The 24,609-nt window shown below is 42.5% G+C and overlaps 1 protein-coding gene across 2 annotated transcripts in view; it reads right to left on the reverse strand.

The window, feature by feature from the left end:
- The window catches only part of Sec24d (SEC24 homolog D, COPII coat complex component), a 99,545-nt gene that overhangs the window by 20,337 nt on the left and 54,599 nt on the right, over window positions 1-24,609 (reverse strand). For both annotated transcript variants that reach the window (XM_032897373.1, XM_032897372.1), the window contains exons 8-12: window positions 21,452-21,590; window positions 18,918-19,033; window positions 12,721-12,845; window positions 6,743-6,934; window positions 6,056-6,149 (exon numbers count right to left, since the gene is read on the reverse strand). In XM_032897373.1, coding sequence (XP_032753264.1) covers window positions 6,056-6,149; window positions 6,743-6,934; window positions 12,721-12,845; window positions 18,918-19,033; window positions 21,452-21,590 — 666 coding nt within the window. The remainder of the gene's footprint in view (window positions 1-6,055; window positions 6,150-6,742; window positions 6,935-12,720; window positions 12,846-18,917; window positions 19,034-21,451; window positions 21,591-24,609) is intronic.

A 24,609-nucleotide genomic window follows, 5' to 3' on the forward strand; every position in this document is an offset into this window, starting at 1 on the left:
ACCATGCAGGATGAGTCTTCCGAGAAACACTGCTTGTAGACCACCTTTACACACTGGACTTTCCCCCAACACGTAACCAAGCTAATAATGTGCTTGGAGGTCAGTGATCGCCATGTAGTCAATCTGCATACAGACTGTGTTCAGCCTTTCCAGAATTAAGTGACCTTTGATGAAAACGGTGTAACCAATCTGAGGATGGACCCTGACATAACATGTGCTCTGTTTCTCCGTGGTGACCCATGCATGCCACTGACTTGGGCAATATATGTGTGGGTGAGATGTGGTGGCCTCACCTACGGCCATTCACGGAAAGCAGAGAGGCACTGAAATCAACAAAAGGGATTAAAGAGAACAACACACGAACATAGACCAATACCATGGGACTGTGGCTCTGTGTGCTGTTCTGGGTCAATGGGGCCAGAAAAGCAATTTCCTCTCTTGTAAGACTCCTATAGAAGACTGATCAAGACCTAAGCTCTTCTGTCCCGTGCTACTATAGCTGCTGTGTGTGCTGGTCAGCACAGAGAATGGCCTTTGTTCAAAGAGACCTGATGAGGCCAGGACTCTTCAAGTGCAATCTGGCTCACTCTTGGGTTAGAACACCAAGGGTTAGTTTCTTTTCTTAAATGTGACACTGTCTCGCCTGATAACAAAGATATGGTACTTGTGGGTATATAGACAAAGTCCCCTAAGGCCGCACAGCACAGAGATACCCTTCTTACTACAGTACTCTTCGTGGTCGTCAAGTAATGGGATGGCTCTAGGTGTCATCAATAGCGACAAAGGACATGAGTGCATATTGTGTTCATCAATAGTGACAAAGGACATGAGTGCATATTATATTCAATCTTACTCAGCCACAAAGCAGATGGAGATCACTGCTGGCCAAGGGATGCAAGTGGAGATTACCATAATGAGTTAAATATGGCGGACTCAGAAAGACGACACATTTCCTCTCACGTTTCCCTCCTGTGTTTTATATACACTCATGTGCATATGACATCTGGCAGAATAGATATCGGGGAAGGGAAAGAAACTAAGGAGGGAGAGGAAAGAGGGGATACCGGGAAATCCGGCCCATCCAGCACTATCTGCAGTGAGGAGTATACACCAGGAAAGCATCTGCAAACTGCCTGCTGCTTTTTAGGTTTAAAGCATTCTGCAGCACTAACTTTGCCATGAAAGCAACAGCCGGTATTTGTATCTGAACTGTCACCACCATTGGTCTCCTCAAATGTAAATGACCCTCCCCTTCTGTTTCTGCTTTCCAGGCAGTATCTAGTCTTTTACTGTAAAAAGGAACTGGAAAATCTCCTCAGATGGAGACTTCCTGTGTTAATCAGATCAAACTAAAAATATTTCTCACAGTCACACGCAGCTCTCAAAAATATAAAGTCAAATATTTCTTGTCTGAGCCATCTGATTCCCCTAAAGAATTCACTAAGTTCTTTGTACCCATGTAGATGGTGTCCAATCACAGAAGCCTTGACATTTGAACTGTAGATGTTAGGATCACAAGTCCAGTTCCTACAGGTTAGGGTTAGAATCTAGCCACTGTGTTAGCTTTTCTATGCTTCATTCATACCATATGTGATGCAGTAGACATAGTAACAGAAAACAAGTGTTGGAAGACTTTAATGGCTCAGTTAATTATAATAAACACACTTGATTGTCCTACTCAGGGCCATTAAAAAAATTCAGCACTGTAAAATTATACAGTGCTTGGGGCTATGAAGATGGCTCTAAAGATAAAGTGCTTACCATTCAAATGTGAGGACCTGATTCCCAACACCCACATAACAAAATAAAGCTGGTAGGTACAGTGGATACCTACAATCCCAGTACTCAACAGAAGACTAGACAGAAATGGCGAGGTTCCAGTTCAGGACAGACTCTACCTCAAAAGAAAAAAGAGCAACATGGGATGACACCTGAGGTCAACTTCAGGCCCTCACACACACACACACACACACACACACACACACACACACACACACACACACACACACACTCTCACCACACATACATACACATACACACACACGCACACACACACACACCACACATACACTCATACACACTTTCACCACACATATACTCACACACACACAAAACATATACACAACACAAAGCACATACACACACCACACCACCACACACACACACACCACACACAAAAAGCACACACACACACACACCACATACACACACACACACCACACTCACCACACATACACATACCATACACACAAGTAACACACACACACATACACACTCACACTCACCACACACATACTACACTCACCACACATATACATACCACACACACATAGCACACATACACACTCACACTCACCACACACACACTACACTCACCACACATATACATACCTACACACACATACAGCACACATACACACTCACCACACACACACACTCACACTCACCACACAGTTACACATATGCACACACATACATGAATGCACACCTGCACACACATGCCCATACACACAATCATATTTGTATACTACACTACAATACATACACAGGGAAAAAAACTTAGAATACAACACACATATGCAAAGATGTATACAGTAGCTATATTTATTTGTTCTTACTCAGTCGCCTCATTGTGAAGCTATACTCTCACTGACTGCAGACTTACAAAGCATTTTATATCTGGCAAATGGTTTACACCCCTACAAAATTTGATGTCTTTGCCAAAATTTGACTGTGCTTGTAAGAGGGAATCATTCAAAATGAGATACCTGGCGTGTATCCTTCTGATTTCAGTAGAAAACGCTTACAAAGGGCAGGCCTTGAGAACTCTGTGCAAATTCACCTTCTACATAATAAACAGTCCTCTTTCTGAGAGACCAGCATTAGTATGATTAACCAACCAGCTGCCTCCTTTGCTGTCTCCCCACTCTAGAGCCAGGACCTTCTAGGATTCATGACACTGTCTCCCACCCTCTTGCAGGCTGCAAGATTCTGTAAATGAAAGACTTCCTGAAGAAAAGATAGTTTTATATCCCCACATTGGGCCTCTGCCTTTCCCTCATTAAGTGTTCCATATTGTCTGTGAATGGAGTGTCCTGATGGATCTTAAAATTGAATTTTGGTACAAATTATGGAGTATCTAAAGGTAGATTTAACTCCTTTACTCAGGTCATGATAGATTCCAAAAATAACCATTGACACCCATGTATCTACAACTTTTTGCCCAACTCGGTTTTAAAGATTTAGTTATTTTTATTTTATGTGTATGAATGTTTTCCTTATGTGTATGTAAGTACATTATGTGTATGCAATACCTATGGAGGCCAGAAGAGGGCTAGGATCCCCTAGAGTTACAGGCAGTTGTGACCTATAGAGGTGCTGAGAATTGAACCTGGATCTTCTGCCCGTGTAGCAAATATCTCTCCTGCACACAGTTTGTTGGTTAATAGTACTAATGTTGGTCTCCTCAGAAAATCGATTTATGCATGTGTTAGACAGAGACTGAAGGAAATATAGGTTTTACCTCATGGGAAGGGGAAAGGTTGAGCTTAGAACATGCTCACATAGCACAACAGAAAAGCATAAGGCCCTTAGTTGAGTATTTCTCAAGGATATTTGAGAATGTGCACAGGACTTTCCAAACAGTCACTGTTTATCTTTGTATCATATCCCCTCCCCCTTTTTTTGCTAATTTTATCTGCTCTATTTGATTTGAGAAGTTTATTATATTTATATATATCCTATATGCATGTGAAGTACATATACTCCATGCATATTATAGGTATATAATATATATTTATGGTATAAATAATAAAATTAGTAGCATATATAACTACACACACACACACACACACACACACACACACACACAATGTTTACTTGGTATCTATCTGAATGAAAGAAAAGTTGTAAATCAAATGGGGAGCCCGTTCAGAAGGCCTTCACTTAGGTACAGTAAAGCAAGTTTCCATTTTGATGCTTCTTTGGTTTCTACTCCCTGCCCCTCATAGATGGGATCCCATCTCGGCCCTCTGTATATGATATCCTCATCTGTTGACCAGACCACAGTTCTGGACTTTCCCAAGTTACCCTTGGCCTCCCTACTCCCTGCTTTTACTACCAGAATCATGTCTTGTATTACAGAATTAAATCTCCTCTGCCACACTTCATGAAACTTAGGAGAAGGACAAGAAACCCTAGGCTGTCTTGCAAAACACAAGCACTTAATGATTATTTTATTGATTGAGAAGAAGGAATGAGTGAGTGAAAGGCCCCTCAACATCTTCTTTGCATATCCTCAAGCGTGTTAGCTCTTGTCCCAGGTACAGGTGAGTAACAGCTACAGGAGAGGATTTTAGAGACTTCTTATGGAAATTATATTAATTTAAGTCTGATTTTCAGCTACTTAAAACCTGACTTTGTATTCATGAAATCAGGTGAACTGCTACATTTGGATACTAAGTTTTTTTCTCATTTTAAAACATGGACATTTCTATATTGGCTAGTTTTATGTCAACTTGACACAAGCTAACGTTATCTGAAAGGAGGGAACTTTAATTAAGAAGATGCTTCCGTAAGACCCAGCTGTAGGATATGTTCTTAACATGTGACTGATGGGAGAGGGTCCAGTCTGTTGTAGGTAGAGCCATCCTGAGGCTCATGGTCCTGGGTTCTATCAGAAAGCAGCACCCTCCATAGCCTCTGCATGAGCTCAGGCCTCTAGGTTCCTGCCTTGTATGAGTTCCTGTCCTGACTTCCTTCGATGATGAGCAGTGATATGGAAGTGTGACAAACAAACCCTATCCTCCCCAAGTTGCTTTGGGCGTGGTGTTTCACCACAGGAATGATAACGTTAAGGAGGTTTCCATATACTTCAGTATTAATATAATACTCATTAATATAACAATAAACATGAATCAAACAAAAACAATGTAAATGGTAAAGACACATGAACTATAGTGAACCAGACTCACGCATGGACAGCATGGAACACTTTATGCTACACTAAGCAATGCACAAGTGACTTCAGGGCATATTATTATTGTTACAGACAATGACTTATCAGAATTGACATTAAATTTCAGGCAAATAACAGACTGTCATCATTCACCTCAGATATGAGTGTGTATATGAAATGTCTCTTCCAGACTTAATTTAAAGCAGTGGAATGATGTTTCGAGCCCTTTATGAATTCTGGTGTGTGGAGAGATTTACTTACGAACTTCTCCTCACTGGAGGATAGAACATCACTGACAACAAACCAAACATCTTGAAGTGAAAAATAAAAATCCGGATTTTTGGTTTGCATGTTTTTGTGATGTGGAATGTCACCTGAACACTCAGAAGCCAGAAACCCTGGACAAGAACCAGGCACTAGGTCAGACTACAGAATCAGATGCAACATTCACCTGAGATCCGTTCATGAACCTAGGCCACCACCGTCCCTGTGTACCTGTATTGTTCCTGTCACTCATTCTATTTTAAAACTTGGTGTGGACTTAATTTTAACAACCCAGTTTTAAAACTGACTTCGGGCATAAGCTGTCAAGGCCAACACTGCCATCTTTGGTCCTATGAAGACAAAATGTCGTTTGAGCTCAGCCTTCCCAATGGGCACAAGGACAACCTCTACTTACCCCAGTCAATGAAGCCATGTGCATGAGTCACTTCCCTGACACAAACTGTCCCCAACTTCCCCGGCACAAACTGTCCCCAGGCTGTACCCTTGTGTGTTTGAAAACCCCAAGGATAGGTCAATATGGGAATATTTCTCCTCGTATCCTACAGTAATGATTTGAGTGAACCAACTTTAAAAACAGACCATAAAAAGTTCATCTAAAGGCCAAGGGGAGGGGCTAAGCTGAAATCCAGAACAGCTGATGCGCTGGGGTGTAAACACTGAGCGTGCTTGTGGCCTGGGTCACTTCCTCCTGAAAAGTGGGAAAGTTTAGAAATCCTAACATCCCAGGGTTTTTATGAAAGCTGTTTTTGATAGATGAAACCTCCGTTTTAAATCTGTTATAAACTTTATCAAGTTGAGACGGTCGTTCCTCACCTTCAGGGCCTCCATGCCGGCCTGGATGACAGGAGCAAAGACTGTCTCGTTTTCATTGGAGTCGGCAAACATCTCAGGAATCTGGTCCAATAAACTGAGGAAAACAGGTGGGGAAAGGGTTTTAATGCTCAGCAAGTCTGTCATAAACTTCAGAAACTAAATCATTGATGTTACAAGCCCAAACGCATACGGGATTTACTTGCTGAACAGCACGAGTGGGTAACTGTCACCCACGGGGAATGGGCAATCTGATAAAGACACTCCTTAGGGAAGGACATTTTAGCATGCCCTACCACTAAAACCTACTCTCTGAACAGGACACTTACTAAATTATCTTTTTGTGGATACTTTTTGATTCATTATATTACCTATTTATAATACCCAGAACTCTTTAAAGAATACTCTATCTTAACATGAATATGCACATGCAAGGAGTGCTCCCCTTCCCTTCCCTTCCCTTTGCAAGAAGGAGAAAGAAGTTAAAGGGTTGAAAGTAAATATTGTAAAAATGGTCTGTGCACCAGAAAGAGGTAAATCTACCATAAATGACAGGAGTTGTACAACCTGCGCCCTAACCCCCCGCCCCGTCAGTGACAGAGCCAAGCAATCCTTGTAGTTGAACTGAAAAACAAGGGACTTCAAACACACATCTGATTTGCATCTAATTGGAAGAAGGTTGATATTTACTTGTGGATCACAGACTGGGATTCTTCATAGTTGACAAGGAACCCATCCAACAAAGGAACAAAGACCTCTCCAACATCCGTCACCACCATCATCTGAGGTTGGGCCAGATTACTCTTCACGTTAAAGAAGTGGAGAACTTTGTTGTATGTGATGAAACCAACTCGAATTGCAGATTTCTCCTCATGCTCCTCCCTAAGAGGAAAAACAGAAGGTAACTGAGGCAGGAGCTCTTAAGAACACAGAGCTTGCTCTATGAGACGTGGAGAACACATCGCCTTCATCAGTTTTCTGACTGTGAGGCAATGCGTCTCCTTAAACACAACGTCCATGTCTCCTACAGAATATAGGAGATGCATATTTACAGTTCTGGTTTTAATTTCTCTTGACCTTCACGGCTGGAAGGGATAGGGCTTACTTCAAACATAAGCAGGTTAACAAAGGAAAACATTCTCAAAATTCTAGGTCAAGGGTTAGATATTATGAAAACATTTGGTCATATTTGCTCATGTATTTTTTTCTTTTCTTTCTTTATTTACTTTTGGTCTTTTCAAGATGGGGTTTCACCCTGTAGCTTTGGCTGTCCTGGAACTCACTCTGAAGACCAGGCTGGCCTTGAACTCACAGAGATCTACCCGCTCTGCCTCCGAAGTGCTGGGATTAAAGACATGTGCCACTATGCCTGGTTTAATTTCAACTCATAGGAAATTAGACTGAGAATTTGCATGAACAGCCTGGGCTTACTGCATTTATATAAATAAAATGTACAGAACCAATGAGACGCCTGAAGCAACAGGAGAGAAAGGACGCTCACAGCACTGACAGGACAGTTGTTGACATCAGGGAAGGGCTTCAGCTCCTGCATGCACTTCTACTGCACATCTTACAAAATCTCAGTGCAACAATAGCTAGATCTTAACAACACACCACAGAAACATAGAATAGCAAGTGAATTACACTTTTAAAAAAACCCTCAAATAATAATCAATGAATGAGAAGTGTGGTGTGTGTGTGATATGTGCATGTGTGTGTACATGTGTATGTGGTATGCATGTGGTGTGTACATAAGCACATGTGTATGTGTGTGGTGTGTGCACATGTGTGTGGTATGTGCATGTGTGTGGGGTATGCACATCTGTGTACATGTGTGTGGTGTGTGCATGTGTGGTATGAGTGCATGTGTCTGTGTGGTATGTGCATGTATGTGTGCATATGTATATGTGGTATGTGCATAGGTGTGTGTGGCGTGTGCTTGCACATGTATGTGTGTTTGTATATAAGAGATTGAAGTACAAGTAAAAAAGGAAGTGGGAGTCTCCACAAAGAAATATCTCAGAAGGAAATCTCAGCTTCCACTGAGAACTCTAGAGTACTAGCTGACAAGAACTGATTTTGACCTGTCCTGCTTCTTTCTCCCTGTGGTTTTGATAAATGGGTAAAGTTTAAAAGGTTCTTATAACCTGTTGCAAAAGCACTGAGTAAACGTTTACATTTGGGACCTTTGCAATGCTCTCAGAAGTGAGAGTCCTCATGGACTAGATACCCACATGTGTAATTACACTCATGTACAGCCGCATGTATGTCCCGAGCCACGTGCAGCTGCTGTGCTGCGTGCTGTGCTGCCCTACGCTGTATCTTGCAGACCATCCTGTGCTGCTTCTGGGCTTTCTCTGCCTCCATTATTAAAATCTTGCTTGTCAAGACCAAACATAAATTCTTCCTCCTCTGTGAAATCTCCTGAGGCCATCGGCTAGAAGTAATTTCCTCTTTTAAATTCCTGTAAAGCATTTTCACTGGACTCTCAGTGTGCAGTGCAGCTGGAAGCTAGTGGAAGGAAAAGCCCACGTTATCCCCTGCCCTGAGCCTGGGCCACTCGGGAGTCTACTGCAATGGTGGGATTGGAGTTTTACTGAAGATGACATACATGCTGGTAAAACATGCTGGACTTTGGGGCAGCAAATTACAGCCTGTCATGGTTAGTCCTGATTGTTCACTTGAGAGGATGGAGGATCAACTGAGGGGCAGATTTTTGGCCTTGTCTGTGACAGAGAATGGAGATTAGGTCAAAGGCTCATCTTGAATGGGGGCGGTAACACTCTTTGGGAGGGGTCCTAGACGTGATAAAAAAGCTTGGCTGGGGAGATGGCTCAGAGGTGAAGAGCATGGAGAGGGCTTGCAGAGGACCGAGTTCATTTCCCAGCACCCATGTCAAGCACAATTTCCTGCAACTCTAGCTCCAGGGGCATTAGAGGTTCTTTTCTAGAGAGGCCTCTAGGAATCTTCTCTCATGTGCACATATGCATAATTAAAAATAATTAGTGGAGAGGGAGGGGAGGAAAGGGGGAGAGGCTCGAGAGAGCTGTCTAGCGGTATTCACTTCTTGCTTCTTCCTCACTGCAGATGCACTGTAATCTACCTGTCTTGCCTCCCCTTCCATGATGCTGTATACCTTAAACTGTGAGACAAAATAAATGCCTTCGTTCTGCTGCTTTTATAATAGAAATCCAAAGTTAAGCGACAATGGCGCAACTCTGGTTTAAAATCAGCCTGGCTAGAAATACCGGCATGTGCAATGAACACATGCTACAAGTCACGGGTTTATTTGACAGTTCATCAGCACATCATTCATTCACCTTTGTCTCCCAGTAACCTTTCATTGCATAAGTAAAACCGTCTGATAAACCATGAGTGACTGATTCTCTTTTCATAGTTAAAAGTAGAGTCAAATAAAGAAACACACACACATACACACACACACTCACACACACACAAACACACACACACACACTCACACACACCCCACATGGACCACATACATACACAGCACTTACACACATACCACATATATCATACACACACACACACACACACACTCACACACACCCCACATGGACCACATACACACACAGCACTACACACACACCACATATATCACACACACACACACACACACACACACACCACATACACCTCAACACTATAACATATGAATTACATCACATGAAGAAACTCTGCCTTTCCATATTAGTTCTGTATAATTTTGAGAGGTACATGAATAATTCTGTATAATTCCTTAGGGTACATAAAGGATTCTGTATAATTCTGTATAACATGAAGGACTCTACAATTCTGTGAGATACAAGAATGATTCTGTACAGTTCTGTAAGGTACATGAAAGATTTTGCATAATTCTGTGGAGTGCATGAAGAACTCTGTATAACTCTGAGAAGGACTGTGTATAATTCTGTGGGCTGCATGAAGAACTACGTATAATTCTGTGGGTCCATGAAGGACTCAGTATGTCTGTGGGTCCATGAGGGACTCTGTGTCTGTGAATCATGAGGGACTCTATGTCTGTGGTATGTCTCTGGGTCCATGAAGGACTCTGTAATTCATGAAGATGCCAGGATTAACAAGCTTACTCTTCCACCCTTCAGCCGCCCTCTCCCCTACTGCAGCCAGAATGTTTAATAGTATAAATCTGGCAGAGTAATACAGCAGACATTAGGAAGCAGATAAACCACAAAATTCCAAACTCATGAATTTTTAACATTTTTAAGCAGTTGTGTTCTTTTGTACTCTTCGTGTGTATTTATGTGTGTGTGGGTATGTATGAAGGCCAGCAGACATCACAGGGTGTCACCCTCAGGACATTATCTACATCCTCTGAGACAAAGTCTCTCATTGGCCAGGAGCTCACCAATTATGCTAAATTAGTTCCGGAAACTGAACTCAGGCTCTTGCACTTAAAATAAAATAAAATAAAATAAAAGGCAAGTGATTACCAGCTGAGCCATCCTGCCCGCCACATTTCCAATATTTTAGTTTCAATGTTGATTGAAAACAGACAGAAAGTCAAAATAACCCAATGATTTGATATGAATAACTAATAAATGATTTTTAAAGTTTTTCTTTCTTGTTCCAAAAGAGTCAGGAAATCTAGAAACTTTACAAGGCTAGGTACAATTTCAAACAGAAAGGAAAGGGGCTTCTCTTTTCAGAAGAATCAGAACATTCTAGAACACCAAGCACATGCAGACTGTTGTCTGCCATGTTAAAAAAAAAGTTGCCTGCTTTAGAACAAAAAGAGAAATCAAATTGACAGGGCAGTCTACATGAAATAATAAAATAATAAAAAATAAAACTGCGTATGTGCAGAGACCAAGACAAGTTTCAGACAGAAGCAACCAGGTTTCTTTTTAAAAAATGGAGATGCTTGGCCCGAAAAGGTACAGTTCAGAGAGATCTGAACAGGGTTGGGAGCAACCAGCTGTGACCTTCAACTTTTCTCTCTTGTCTGGTGCCAAGGTCACACATCTGCTTCAGGGGGTGCGGTTACAGAGAGAACACAGAGCGAGTGGTTTCAGATCTTAGACCAACATGCTGCAAACTTCACACCACTGCCCTGGGAAGGAGCGAGGGCTCGGGGAGTCACTGCTGGTGAAGGCAGGCTAGCCTAACTTGGTGGGGGACTAAAAGGAGAGTCTGTTTCCAGAAACTGGCCTGGTGGCTCTCCTTACAAAGTAGAGGCTAGGTTTAGGATTTGAACTTCAAGCAGCCATGGCAGAGTCCCAGGAAGAAGCACATACTAGCCGAATCCATCCTTCTCAGGTCTCACCAAAAACAACCAGAGACAACGCGGTTCTGAGGCACGGGCGTCTCTGCTCACCACCTCAGCTGGCTCCAGCTCGCTCTTCACCTCAGGCCAATCTGAAGTCGCCTCAGTGTTTTTCAAACATCCTCCCTGCCTTACAAACCATCTCAACGATATTATGAGTTCATCTTAACAAATACAAACAAAGCTGCTCCTGGGAGGTCCGGAGCCCACATGTCCGAGTTTCTCACAGACAAAGCATCAGTGTTGGTGTAAAGAATACAGAGGAGTGGGCATCAAAGGCCAAGGAGCGCCGGGCTAAAGAATCTCTCCTTACCCAAACACCCCTGTCCAGGACAGATGTCGCTCCCCACGGGCTCAGAAAGATGGGGGGAAGGTGGAAGGTGTGGGGTGCAGAGGGTCCTGGCCTTCCTATCCTCTCTTCTGGGCGGGCCTCTTGGCAGGAAGGCAACATCCCCTACTCCCCTGTCTCTATCCTATTATAGCTCCAGTCTCAAACAGCTAGTTGTGCACAGAGACCAGGAATAGCCATGAAATTAGTTTTCGTAGAGGAGACCAAAGTGAAGAAAATGAAGGATGCTACTAGCTACTTCCTGCAGTTTCCCCAAATGTCTCTTTAAGGGTTTTAATTATATTTAAAAAATGCTTTTTGTGTACCCCTCACTTACCTGTTGAAGCAAACCTGTTTTCTTTTTTTCTGCCAAATTTAATGTAGGCTATGCACATATACAATTATATATTTTTATGCTTAAAACTGCCGTCAATTTTATTTCCCTTTTTCACACTGAAGCGGGTAGCAGGCCATCTAGCCTTTTAAAGGCAGCTGCAGCCGTGAACACATCACAGCGGGTGTGGCCATCCGCTTCGCTGCAGGTGAGTGAGGAGCCTCTGTCTGCAATGCTGCTGAGATGACAGCGATGGGGGCTCCCTTCACACTGCTGAGCCAGGACTCAGCAACCACAGGGAACTTAATCACAGCACAGGAGCAGAGGGGAATTTGGCTAAAAAGATTCCATCTCCCCTACAACTGCTCAGTTTTCTGGGACCCTTGGACTCTGCCACGGTCAGGAACCGCCAGCTTTAACGGAACAGGCTTCCAAAGTTTCCCCCCACCTCCTTACAGTTTGATGGTCCCGTAATTTATAAGGTATTTCTGAGATGTTTCATTTATCTACCATTGTTTTCCTTTCTCTGTTTTCTTTATACAAACATCCACTCTGACATTTTAAATATCCAGAAGAGTGGTGTAGTTTGATTTATAGCTAACTATAATGTTCTCATTAGCAAGCGATATTAATCAGGCAGTCCGCTCAACACGGCGACACAGGATAATTCACAGGAAGGAGAGCGGCGGCAGCTCCCTTACTTGGGTAGCCTCTTCAGCACGGTCTTCAGTTCTTCACAGATGAGCTTGACGAGCCCGTTCTTTATGTTACTGTACGAGACATCGATCATGAAGATAAAGGCTGGTGGGTTGGGAGGTTTATTCTTCTGCGGGAAAGCAAACACATCACAGAAGTCAGTACAGAGTAAGTATATTTCATAATCAAAGGTAAACAAACCCTTGAAGACTATCAGATGCTTCCTTCAATACTCAGGCTATAACATCTGTGGATCAAATAACTTTCTAGGAAACCCAGTGCCCCGCTGCTATAAAAAGACAAAAACAAAACAAAACAAAAAAAAAACCCTGCTTATTTTCCATGTTATGACATGAACTTTCTATGATATTTTACAGAAATAGCTCACTTTTATATCTCCGGAGACTCCCCTACCATGACTGCTGCAGGGGAATCAAATACTGAGCCAGCCTTGCATGTAACACGCTCCCTTACAGAAGGAAACATATGTGGGCCCCTGAGAGGGAATGCTACAAAGGATTATGCATTTTTGGAAGCTGTAACCAAGCCTTATGAATGGAAATATCATATTTTTTTCAGGTCTATTCTCTTATGAGTTCCTTTGGTTATATATATGATTTTTTTTTTCTTTTTAAGGCAAGGTCTTACTGTGTAGCCCAGGCTGGCCTCAAACACAATCCTTTCCCCTAAGCCTCCCCCCTGCTGAGATTATAGGAGTATATATTATATAGAAATATCTGTTATGATTTAACTGCATATTGCAACAGTCACTGTAACACAGAGCGGCCGTCAGGACAATGTGTTCTGACTGTTCTCTGATCTGGCTGGAGTCCAAATAGCTCATAAGGAAGTGATCCCTCAACTGGGATTTATAAAATGTTTAGAAAAGAAAGCCACAGGCAAATAGGATCAGTGACCTCCACTAGAGAGTAAAGACCCAAGACCAACAGGGTTTTCCATCTGATGATAAAGCATAAAAATGCTGTAAAATTAAAATGCAGTTCAGTTATTATCTAGCTAGATGGTGACAATTACAAGTAACCTCACTGATTTAGTCCTTATCTACTGTAAGGTTAGATAGAATACTATTCCAGTAAAATACTCCATTTCAAATAAGAACGTGTACGACTTAAAAAGCAATCTGAAAATGTCACTCTCCCAACCCAAAATCGGAACAGCCAAGGAACGGGGGAGCTTAAATAATTTCTAAGACTCATCTCCATTCCACAATATGGATTATATCAGATGAAAACAGCAGCCATTCTCATGAACGAAAGCAACACCTCTTCGTGGCAATCCCAGCCAAGTCTTACTATTCTTGGACTCTCCTGGACATTCTCCGTAACTCTAGCCAGCTTCTCTCTTCAGGAATCTTCCGATCGACACGTGTAAAGTTAATCTCCACTTCCTCCTAGCCACACTGCCTTCCAGATTCTATCAGTGACAGCAAACCTGACAGTGCTGAAAGTGGATTTGAGCACTAGGGTCCCCTCAGCCATTTGTTTTTCTTTTAAAAATGATTCTTCTGGCTGCTGGGTGTGGATCCAGGACCCCCTAGCTCTTCCCTCAGACCCTTTCCACCTTCCCTTCTAGCCACCTCCATTCCCACCAGCCTGCAGAAACACTTTCCACCAGAGACTCCCGCACTGCGCTGAGACACGGGTAGGGGATTTTTCAGTCTTTCTTGCCTTCCATTCTGGTCCTCAGAACTTACTCTTAGACCTGCTGCTGCTTGCTTGCAGGAACCTCACCTCCTACCCAACCCCCATTCCCTGGGGATTCTTCCTCTGGGCACAGACTGGGGTCTCCCCAGCTCTTTTCCTGCCCCCCATCTCTGTCTGTCCTTCTAGAGCATCTCCATTCCTTTGTGTTACATGCCGACCTGCATTAACAGTCCCTACCAGGAAGCCCACGGCCACCACACTGGCACAATATCCCGAGTGGGAGAGAGCAACCAATGAACGCAATATCAACCTAACAGAAACAAGTCCAGATATCTACACCAAGAAACAACTCAAACATCATAATTCCAGATGCCTGGATCCCAGCATAAAAACATAGACCAGCCAAGGCAATATGGCGCCTCAGGGAGCCAGCAACTCTTCTGTGATAGGCCCTGAGAAACGTAGTTCAGCTGAAGCATATGAGGAGGACTTTGAATGGCAGTTATGAACACACTCAAGAACCTTAAAAGATGATATGGATAACTGAATGCCTTAATGGGCACTGAAAAGACCAACAGCTGAATGAAATAGTGAAAACCTCTCAGGATATGAAAGTAGAATTTAAACAAACAGAACCGCTGACGCGGTGGTTCTCAATCTGTGGGCCGTGCCCCCTTTAGAGAGCAAATGACCCTTTCATAGTAGTCGCATAAGACCAACCTGCTTATCAGATTTTTACATTGCAGTCTGTAACAGTAGTGAAGTTACAGTTATAAAATAGCGACAAAAATAATTTTATGGTTGGGGAAGCACCACAACATGGGGAACTGTATTAAAGGGTCACAGTGCTAGGAAGGTTGAGAACCACTGCCCTAAAGCAAATGCAAACTGAAAAAATACAGGGAGGAGAAACCCAATAAAATGATACAGACTAACCTACAAACAAAACGAAAACAAAAACGTTTAAAAAACAAAAACAAAAAACGCCCAATTCCTCAGCATCAAGGAAGATACCACCTCAGGAGAAAAGTGCCGCAGAAGGTATTCCAAGTGAACGAATCCGAGCAGCTAACAAGTGAGGCTGTTTTAATATCTGACAAAACTGACTTCACACCAAATCCAATCAGAAGAGACAGGGAAGGACATTATACACTTACTAAGGAGAAAAGGTAAACATCCAAGAGGATAATACACTTCTAAACATTCACGCATAAGAGGAAATGGGATTCGTTCGTGCGTGCGTGCGTGCGTCTGTGTGCGTGCGTGCGTCTGTGTGCGTGCGTGCGTCTGCGTGCGTGCATGGCAGTGGAAACCAATGGGAACCACGGCCTCCTCTCTTTCTCATTATCGCCAGTATTAAAGTAACGTAAACTCTTCCATAGCCTGCCAATCAAGACTCTCCACACGCAACTTTCCAATGTGTATAAAAACTAAAGGCTCAAAGACGCAGCGGTAACCCCAGAATGAAGCAGAGGACAGATCTGTCTCGAAATACTTCTTCAATGTAATTCTCATTCCCCAATACGAATCCTCTCAATGTAAGTGGCTGCCATTTCCAAAACACTTCCTGTACAGAGTCACGCTCCCCCCACCCCCAATCCCTGGACCTGAGCCAGGACAGTGGTGGTAAACGTGTTTTATTTGATACGTTCTAAAAAGACTTGACAGAAGGTCATGTCAGTCAGTCCTCAGCAATGTCTTCAGAGTCTCTGGGAAGTGCTCACTCTGCACTCAGTTCCCTGCTCATAGCCCTTTTTTTCTACTTTTTTGCTTTGTTTTGAGACAGGGTCTCACTATCCAGATCTGTCTGTCCTGGAACTCGCTGTGTAGACGAGGGTAGCCTCAAATGCAGAGATGCATCTGCCTCTGCTTCCGGATGCAGGGATTAAAGGCGTGCATCACCACACCTGGCTAGCTGCTCCTGGTTTAATTTGTTCGAGTCACTTCCCTCTCTATGCCTGTCTGACACGCCCTCATCCAACACTGACCACTCTTTCCTCACACTCCATACGCAGGTTCATATTTTAACATGCTTCTTACTAGGCATAGTCTTTGAATTTGTTTATCATAGTGCTTACTTGGGGGGAGTGATCCTTACAGTACAAAGACAAACTGGACATGCAAAGTATCCCAAAAATGTCAAAATGAATTAAAATTAACAACAAAGCCAAACCTACAGTTTTATTCAGGAAGAAAAGCTGATAGCAGATTTGTTTCTCCTTAGGGAAACAGCATGCTGACTTTAAAAAACGCGTTCTGTGCACATCTGCAACTTAAGCACTCTCCTCGCCACCCCCCTCTCTCCTGTCCTCATGCAATGTGGTATACAACACATGGCATCCCTGTAAGGGCAAAAGAACCTAACACAGATGTTAAGAAGTACCTAGCAGAGGCACACATGGTATTCAACAAATGCTAATTTTATTACCTAAAACTGACATTAAGATTAACTAAAATGAGTAGAGGATAATATGATTCTGCAATTCATATATATATATATATGTATATATGTATATATGAATATATTATTAATATATATTAAACTCTTTTTCACCATCTAAATCCCTAAGTCAACTCATTATCCTACCTCCCTTATATTTTAGATTATAATTAAATTTGAAGCTCCAAAGGTTACAATTACTTGGCTCCTTGTTTTCTGGGTGAGATTTCCCAATTATTACACCTCTGGAATACTGCCATAAAACAGAATTTGAAGCTACTCTTGTTTCCAGGCACAGGTTTGACTCTCACCCATGCTTCTATTGAAAACAGCACAAGGTTGACAGTTAGCCTTTTTTGTCAGAGATCTGAAGCCTCAGTGCACATTGGGATTCATACTCTGGCTACGAAGTTCAGCGAGGGAACTTTCCATCACGACTTACAGTGTCTTTATTATATTTAATTAGGACAACAAACGCTTACTTCTGTGCATTGATTTTCCTTCAGTCAATCATAGGAAAGAACAAAGAAACTACTGGAATATAAATTGTACTTCAAAACCTGTCTCTTTCCTGTCAGATTGCATCTACATCACAAATGTTTGACATTTCACATTTCAAACTAATAAAACATGTGTTTTTCTTTAATAACTAGTTCTATGTAAATTAATTTAAAACAATCATATAATAATCAATAGAATAATAATAAGATGTGTTCATGGAAAATTTTAACGATTTAACCAACTGTAAAAAAAATCCTATTTTGGATAACTCTTGAGATGTGTTCTTGATATGTGGATTTGTTCTCTAGAAAATGTGTCTGGAGGAAATCTGCAGTCTGGGACTATTTTTCAGAAGGTTTGATATTAGCAGGCATTCATCCTTGGAACAGGAAAGAAGGAAGGAAGGAAGGAAGGAAGGAAGGAAGGAAGGAAGAAGGAAGACGGACTTCCCAGTGAGCCTGGGTCTTCAGGACCTCTCTTGATGCTTCAGAAGAGCTCTCCAGATTTATCTTTGGCTAAAGAGTAAAGCACCGTGGGGTCCTCACATGTGGAGTAGTCTGTCAGTGAAACCCAAAGGTTTAGAACAGCATATCAGCAAGTCTATGCACTCACTCACTCAGATTTCCTCATGGGTTGACCTACTCCCAACTGGGCCAGACACTGCAGAAATGCCACAAAAACGACTAAAAGCAAATTAGGACTCCAAGGTATCAGAATCTATGAAGAGGACACACATGCAAAAAAAAAAAAAAAAAAAAAAAACACTTAAATGCCGGAGGAAGAACAACAGAAAAAACAAAGATGCCACCTATGCTTGATGAAGATTAAAAAAAAAAAAAAAAAAAGGAGCACCAGTTAGAAGAAATAAATGAAGATATATGCTCATAATAAACTTTCAGCTAGTCAGTAAGTTGAGATTAAGTAGGAGTGTACCATACACACATGATAGGCAAGTAGAAAGACACCTTATCTTTACTATATGGACTGATAGTCAGTCTCTGTGCTGAGAATTTCCTCCCATTGGAGACAGATCTTTGGGGACAGCATTGTATCTGACAGTCAGTGAGTTTATAAGGAAATTTAATCTTGTTATTTTTTTTCCTTTAAGAAAATAACCAAAGTTTATGGGTGATAGTCAAATGAGTCTTAGAATTATACATTAAAGCAAGGAAGCCAGTAGCCCTCTAAGAATACGGCTTCTGTTTCTGCCTTGGTAGCGAAGTCATTAATGAACCAAAAGAAGAGTGGAGCATTTGGGAGATGGAGGATCAGGGTTCAAGGTCATCTTCAGCAAGGTCAAGGCCCAAATTAAGTGAGACCCTGTCTCAGAAACCAAACCAAAGCAAGCAAGCAAACAAACAAAAAGACAAAAAGAATTGTTTCCTGTTTCTATATTACATTTCTAAGCTTGATTAGCCCAAGAGACAGCTGAGGAATGGATCCATGGTAACAACTTAGGTCAGATCTGTATCTGACATGTTTCCACATGCCCTGGAAATGTCTGCCTGTGAACCAAGTCATACATATCTTTACAAACGGAAGCTGTTCACTGAAAGTCAACATCAACATAGAAAGACTTAATCCCGGCAACACTCACTCTGCAGTAATCCAAAGTAGCAACATATTCATAGGATCCCAAAGACAGCTCTGGCTTCTCATAGTGGTCCAGTCTTCTCCCAATGTGGTCCAGATGTTGGAAATAGAATGGTGGGACTAAGGAAGACAAAGCAGGGCAGGAAATCCTTTGTTTTCATAAGCAGACAACCCAATAAATTCCCGAAATGTATCATAAAGGAAAGGCATTATGATAGGAAGGCAAGCTTTTCTCAGTATCTATCATTTTGAGAACACGTCTTAGAAATATGTGAGAAATATGAGTTTTCTTTTTTTTAAACTCATTAACTTTTTGGCTCTTGTGTTCTGTTGTAAACCACTACAACTTTGCCTTTTAATTATGTTTGTAATCGTTTTACCATATATAAATTTTGATTTTTTAATAGTCAAATCAATCTGCCTGTAATTCTATCTGTAGAACTATGTAATTTTATATATAATTTTCATCAGTGTTGACTACTTCATTACTATTCCTCATTATCCTGTATTACTTTAATCATGACATATTTTATACATGTAGAAAGCCATAGACCACAATATTCACATTCATGGAAGCAGAGTGATAACTCTGTTAGAAACCTCTTGTCCTTATAAAATTATTAATGGCAAAGAACCTAGAAACCCTAGAAAAAAGTGCTGCTGTTTTCAAGCTAACAAATATTTGCCTCTCCCTAATTACTTCTTTTTTTTAGAATTAGTTTTCTATTTGAATTTTTAACGTATGGGACAGAGACGAATGCTGATTACTTGGATTATACTAAGGTCGTTGTTACACCTTAATTAAGGAATGCCTTTAGCCCTGGGCTTTCACACAATAATCTGCTAGCATCTGGCCCCACTCATGTATAAGAATACTGTATTAGGGAAAGACTGCACTGGGGAGAGCTCAGTTGAAGTCTAATTTGATACAAATGTTTCAGAAGGTTACTTTCAGCCAAGTTCTGGAAGTCACCCAAAGGCAGAGCAAGACTTATGACTCACACACTGAACACTTGCACAAATAAGGCCTGCTGTCTGCAGAAGAGCTCCCGTTGCCTGGGGATGGCCAGGGAAGGCTGTGAAACGTCTGCTAACAGTGTGTGGGAAAGTTACCAATGCTTTTGTTTTAAGTATTTTGCTAAGAAAAGCATCTCCCTTTGTCAGAAAAAAAAAAACCCCACAAAAGCAGTACCTTTTGGGTTGAAACTAACACTCGGCAGTCTTCAGGCTCAGCTGTGAACATGCAAATTATTATAGGACTATTTTTCTAAAGTTAGACTTTTGAAAACTTAACAGAAGTTTGAGTACGTTCTTACCATATCATGGTTTAGAAGTGAGCGCTATAAAGTTTACAGTTACATATTTGACTCTGAACTTGGCAAGACTGCAGAAGAGGAAGATGACAGACTCTCTCAGTGAAGTACATAAACCAGAGGGGCCATGATGGGGACTTAGTTCCATGTATGTGCCATGGATTTCTGAGTAATCTGGCTCAGAATGTGTGGGGTGGTAATTTCTATATAGTATAGTGTATAATTCACTCACATACCTGCACATAGTGGTGATTTTTTAAAATTAATTCTGCATGCTCATTAACAGTCAATATTATCTGTCATCTATCACCAACCAAAATTCAAGCCACATCATACATTAGGCTTTGCCATCTGATTTATTGCTCTCCTGGGGTGTGTCTGTGTATGTGTGTGTGTGTGTGTGTGTGTGTGTGTGTGTGTGTGTGCACATTCGTGCATGAGAGGCCAGAGGTCAACCTCAGATGTTGTTCCTCAGGAGTCATCTACTTTGCTATTTGAAGCAGGGTCTCTGGGGCTTGGGGCTGGACCACTGGGCTGGGCTGGCCCACCAGGGGCCACAGGGATTCCCCGTCAGTATCTCAACCCTTGGGGCTACCAACATGCACCAGCATGCTTTGCTTATTTTTCATTACGGGAGCTGAGGACCTAACTCAGGTCCTCATGCTTGTAGGGCAATTGCTTTATCTCTCTGTTGTGGCTTCACTCACACAGTCTAATAACATCAACATCGGTGGATTTTATGCTAGGATAAATCAAAGAATCATAATGTGCCCCTACCTCCTTAAAATTCAACATCTATATAAAAAGGTGAAAGCCCTTGGCTATATCTGAGTTTTTCCTAAATACCAATGAGCTTCTTTCTATTCAAGGGCAACCCGGGACTGACAAGAGAGACGTTTCTAGATCTTACCTTCTGAAAAGGCAAGAAGTTAACGTCTAGCACTGTCTTCAAATGGGGCACTGTGGAAGGAGACATGGCTCCCCCCATCACGCACTTCAGTTTTATGCAAAGGTTCAGCATGATTTCTGGGAGGGGGGGCTCCTGCAGCTACATACAGATAACAGGAACCTAGTTCCATTAGTAATAGCTTTCGTTTAGGGAAATTACGCATAGTGCCACCTGGGGAGGGGCGGGGAGTCTGTCTGTGTTTCCTAAGCTAAGGATGTAGTCCATCTTAATTTTCAATAAGAAGCGTTACAACGCGCACTTCGTGGCTCTGTTTACCATCGTTCACACAGCTGCAAAATCCGCACTGATAGCGCCGTCCGCCTTCGATGAACTGCATAAACGGGCACATGTAGGCTTTGCACCTGTTGCATCTCACTGGTCCGCTCTCTCCATGGTTTACCAAGTACAAGGGGGTCTGGAAGAAGGCAAGAAATGAGATGAATTCAGGGTACAGGGATTCCAGGTGTTATCAAAATCCTCCAGTGGGACTGATTAAGAAACTCTTAACAGCATTTGCCACGACAGTGAAGACCCTCCCCTGACATCAGTGTATTCACGGATTACAGCACAGTTCACCACATTCAAGGCAAGATTCACTTAAATTTATTTATCATTTACAAACATGTATCACTTGCAAGCATATTAGTACCTGCATGTTGATGTCAATGGGTATGCGTGATGCATGTGTGTGAAAGGGAATATATAAAGTATAATAATGTCAGTCGAGCTTATGTTTAAATGTTCTGATGCTTACAGCACACGTCCTGCTAATCTGGACACACTCCAAACAAAATAGTGAGACGGTTACTTTAGGGTCTAATGTGTTTGGCACCACATTGTTCATGCGGTTTCCTCAAAGTATACAAGTGGCTCCTTTTAAAATAAAAATATTTGGCCCTGGAGAGGTGGCTCCAATGTTAAGAGCACTTGATGATCTTACAGAAGATCCAGGTTCAATTCCCAGCCACCGTGGTTGTTCACAACCATCCATAACTCCAGGTCAGAGGTCAGTGCCCTCTTCTGACCTCCGTGGGCACCAAGCACACTCCTGTTGAACATACATACATGCAGACAAAATGCTTACACGTAAAATAAAATGAATACATTTAATAAAGAAATGTATATAAAAGAAACTATTTGAAAAATATACAAGAATGGCCCCTTATTTAGGACTGGAAACGAATTATGCCTTTTTGTTACTTTATTAAATGACAACACTTTATAGTACACTCATCGTGGCTGGTCATGCTTCACAGAACTGGGAAAAAATACTTGATTGAATGCATCCTTCTCATCAACAAAATGCAGAAAGCCAGACTGAAAATAGACAGTCCCAGCATTAGGATCCTTGTTTCTTGTTTCTTAATGCTCCCCAGGTTTTGCAATAAAACCAGAGACTCTTCTTGCTTTTATAAACCTGTTTAAGGAGAGCATTTTCAGAAGTGCCTGAGAACTATGGAGCTGTTCATGTCAACTAAAATTTTTTAAAGATAAAAGTTGTAAATAAAGAAGGCTGCTTTTAATGGAGGCCTGAAGAGCAAGGGATCATCAGGCAGAGGTAAGGGGCATGAGGCAGGGGTGAGGTCATCAGGTGGGATGAGAGTCATCAGGCAGGGGTGAAGGTTATCAGGCAGGGGTGAAGGTTATCAGGCAGGGGTGAGGATTCATCAGGTGGAGGGCGAGGGTCATCAGGCAGGGGTGAGGGTCATCAGGCAGGGGTGAAGGTCACTAGGCAGGGGTGAGGGTTCATCAGGTGGAGGGCAAGGGTCATCAGGTGGGATGAGAGTCATCAGGCAGGGGTGAGGGTCATCAGGCAGGGGTGAAGGTCATCAGGCAGGGGTGAGGGGCATGAGGCAGGGGTGAGGGTTCATCAGGTGGGATGAGGGTCATCAGGTGGGATGAGGGTCATCAGGCAGGGGTGAGGGTCATCAGGCAGGGTGAGGGTCATCAGGCAGGGGTGAAGGTTATCAGGCAGGGGTGAAGGTCATTAGGCAGGGGTGAGGGTTCATCAGGTGGAGGGCGAGGGTCATCAGGTGGGATGGGGTAATCAGGTGGGGGTGGGGGTCTTCTGGAGGGGGTGATGATTATCAGGTGGGGTGAGGGTTCATCAGGAGGGGGTGAGGGTCATCAGGTGGGATGAGGGTCATTGAGTGGGGCTGAGGGCCATCAGGTAGGGGGTGAGGGTCATCAGGTGGGGGTGAGGGTCTTCTGGAGGGGGTGATGTTTATCTGGTGGGGTGAGGGTTCATCAGGAGGTTGTGAGGGTCATCAGATGGAGTATGGATAAGGGATTATCAGGCCATTTTCTCCCAAAGGCTTAGAAAACCCAGTCCTAATGTTTGTCTTTGCCAGAGGTTCAAAGTGCGAGCTAACCCACTGGGGTTTCAGAAATGAGCTGTGAGGTGTCAGAATAGTGGAGGAAGAGGAAAGGGGAGGGAGGGAGCTGCTAAGACAAGGGTTATTGTGTGCATAGATGGCTGGACAAAGGTACAAGCATTGTTTCTATCCAGAACAACTTTGTATCTCTAAAAGGCACTTAGCATATGAGAAGCTGTGTTTAATGGGGGTCAGAGCTAGGCAGTATGAACTGCACTTGGGTTTCTGAAGGCAAACTCCTCAGTTACTGCAAAATGTTCTCATAAAAAAAATGACGTAGGGGACAGAAAATCTACTCCTTCCAGGAGACTGGGATATGGTTATAAACTAGCTGTTGAAAATTGAGAGGCATTTTTAAGCACCTAGGAATTTGCTTCAAATGTACACGTGGATGTACACAATAATGTTTTTACATAAACCTTTCATTGAAAGCGTAAGCTGGCCTGAGTTTGCTCTTTTTAGCTAGAAGCAATAAAAAAGGATCCAGGAACCAGAGCAAGCAGGAAAATGCAGGCACCAAACAAAAGGACAGTGAACGATGACCAGAAAGATTGGGGGGGGGGTGAATTGGAAGACGGCAGCAAACTGCACTGCCCACGTTACTGCTTCTGGGTGCTGCTGTTTACCTCCGGGACCAGAGGCCACTTTCTGAAGCCCAATAAGGAGGAATTCGGCAATGTGCTCACGACATGGCCAGATTCTACTTTTTTATCCACTTGTCTTCAAAGACTCCAAAGACTACAATCAATTCTCCGAAATACTTTAGAAACAAATAAGATACAATTTATTTGCTAGACAAGCCAGTGGGAACAAAAGGCAATTTGCCTTTCTTTTCAATATTATGATTTGCCCAAAATGTCTGGGAACTATCAGCCATCACCATGCAAACACTCCAGTCCTTGCAGCCCCGAACTCACAGAACTAAGCGTGGATGCGTAGCAATCAGCTGCAGTCAATTCAGAACTGTATCTCTGCTATTCCGAACGCGTACGTTTCCCTGGGCTCACTCTTTTGGGAAGCAGATAGTGATAGGAAAAGTCTTCAGACAACCAGGCTGGC

This window comes from Rattus rattus, chromosome 3, assembly GCF_011064425.1.
Source record: "Rattus rattus isolate New Zealand chromosome 3, Rrattus_CSIRO_v1, whole genome shotgun sequence".
Lineage (NCBI taxonomy): Eukaryota > Metazoa > Chordata > Mammalia > Rodentia > Muridae > Rattus > Rattus rattus.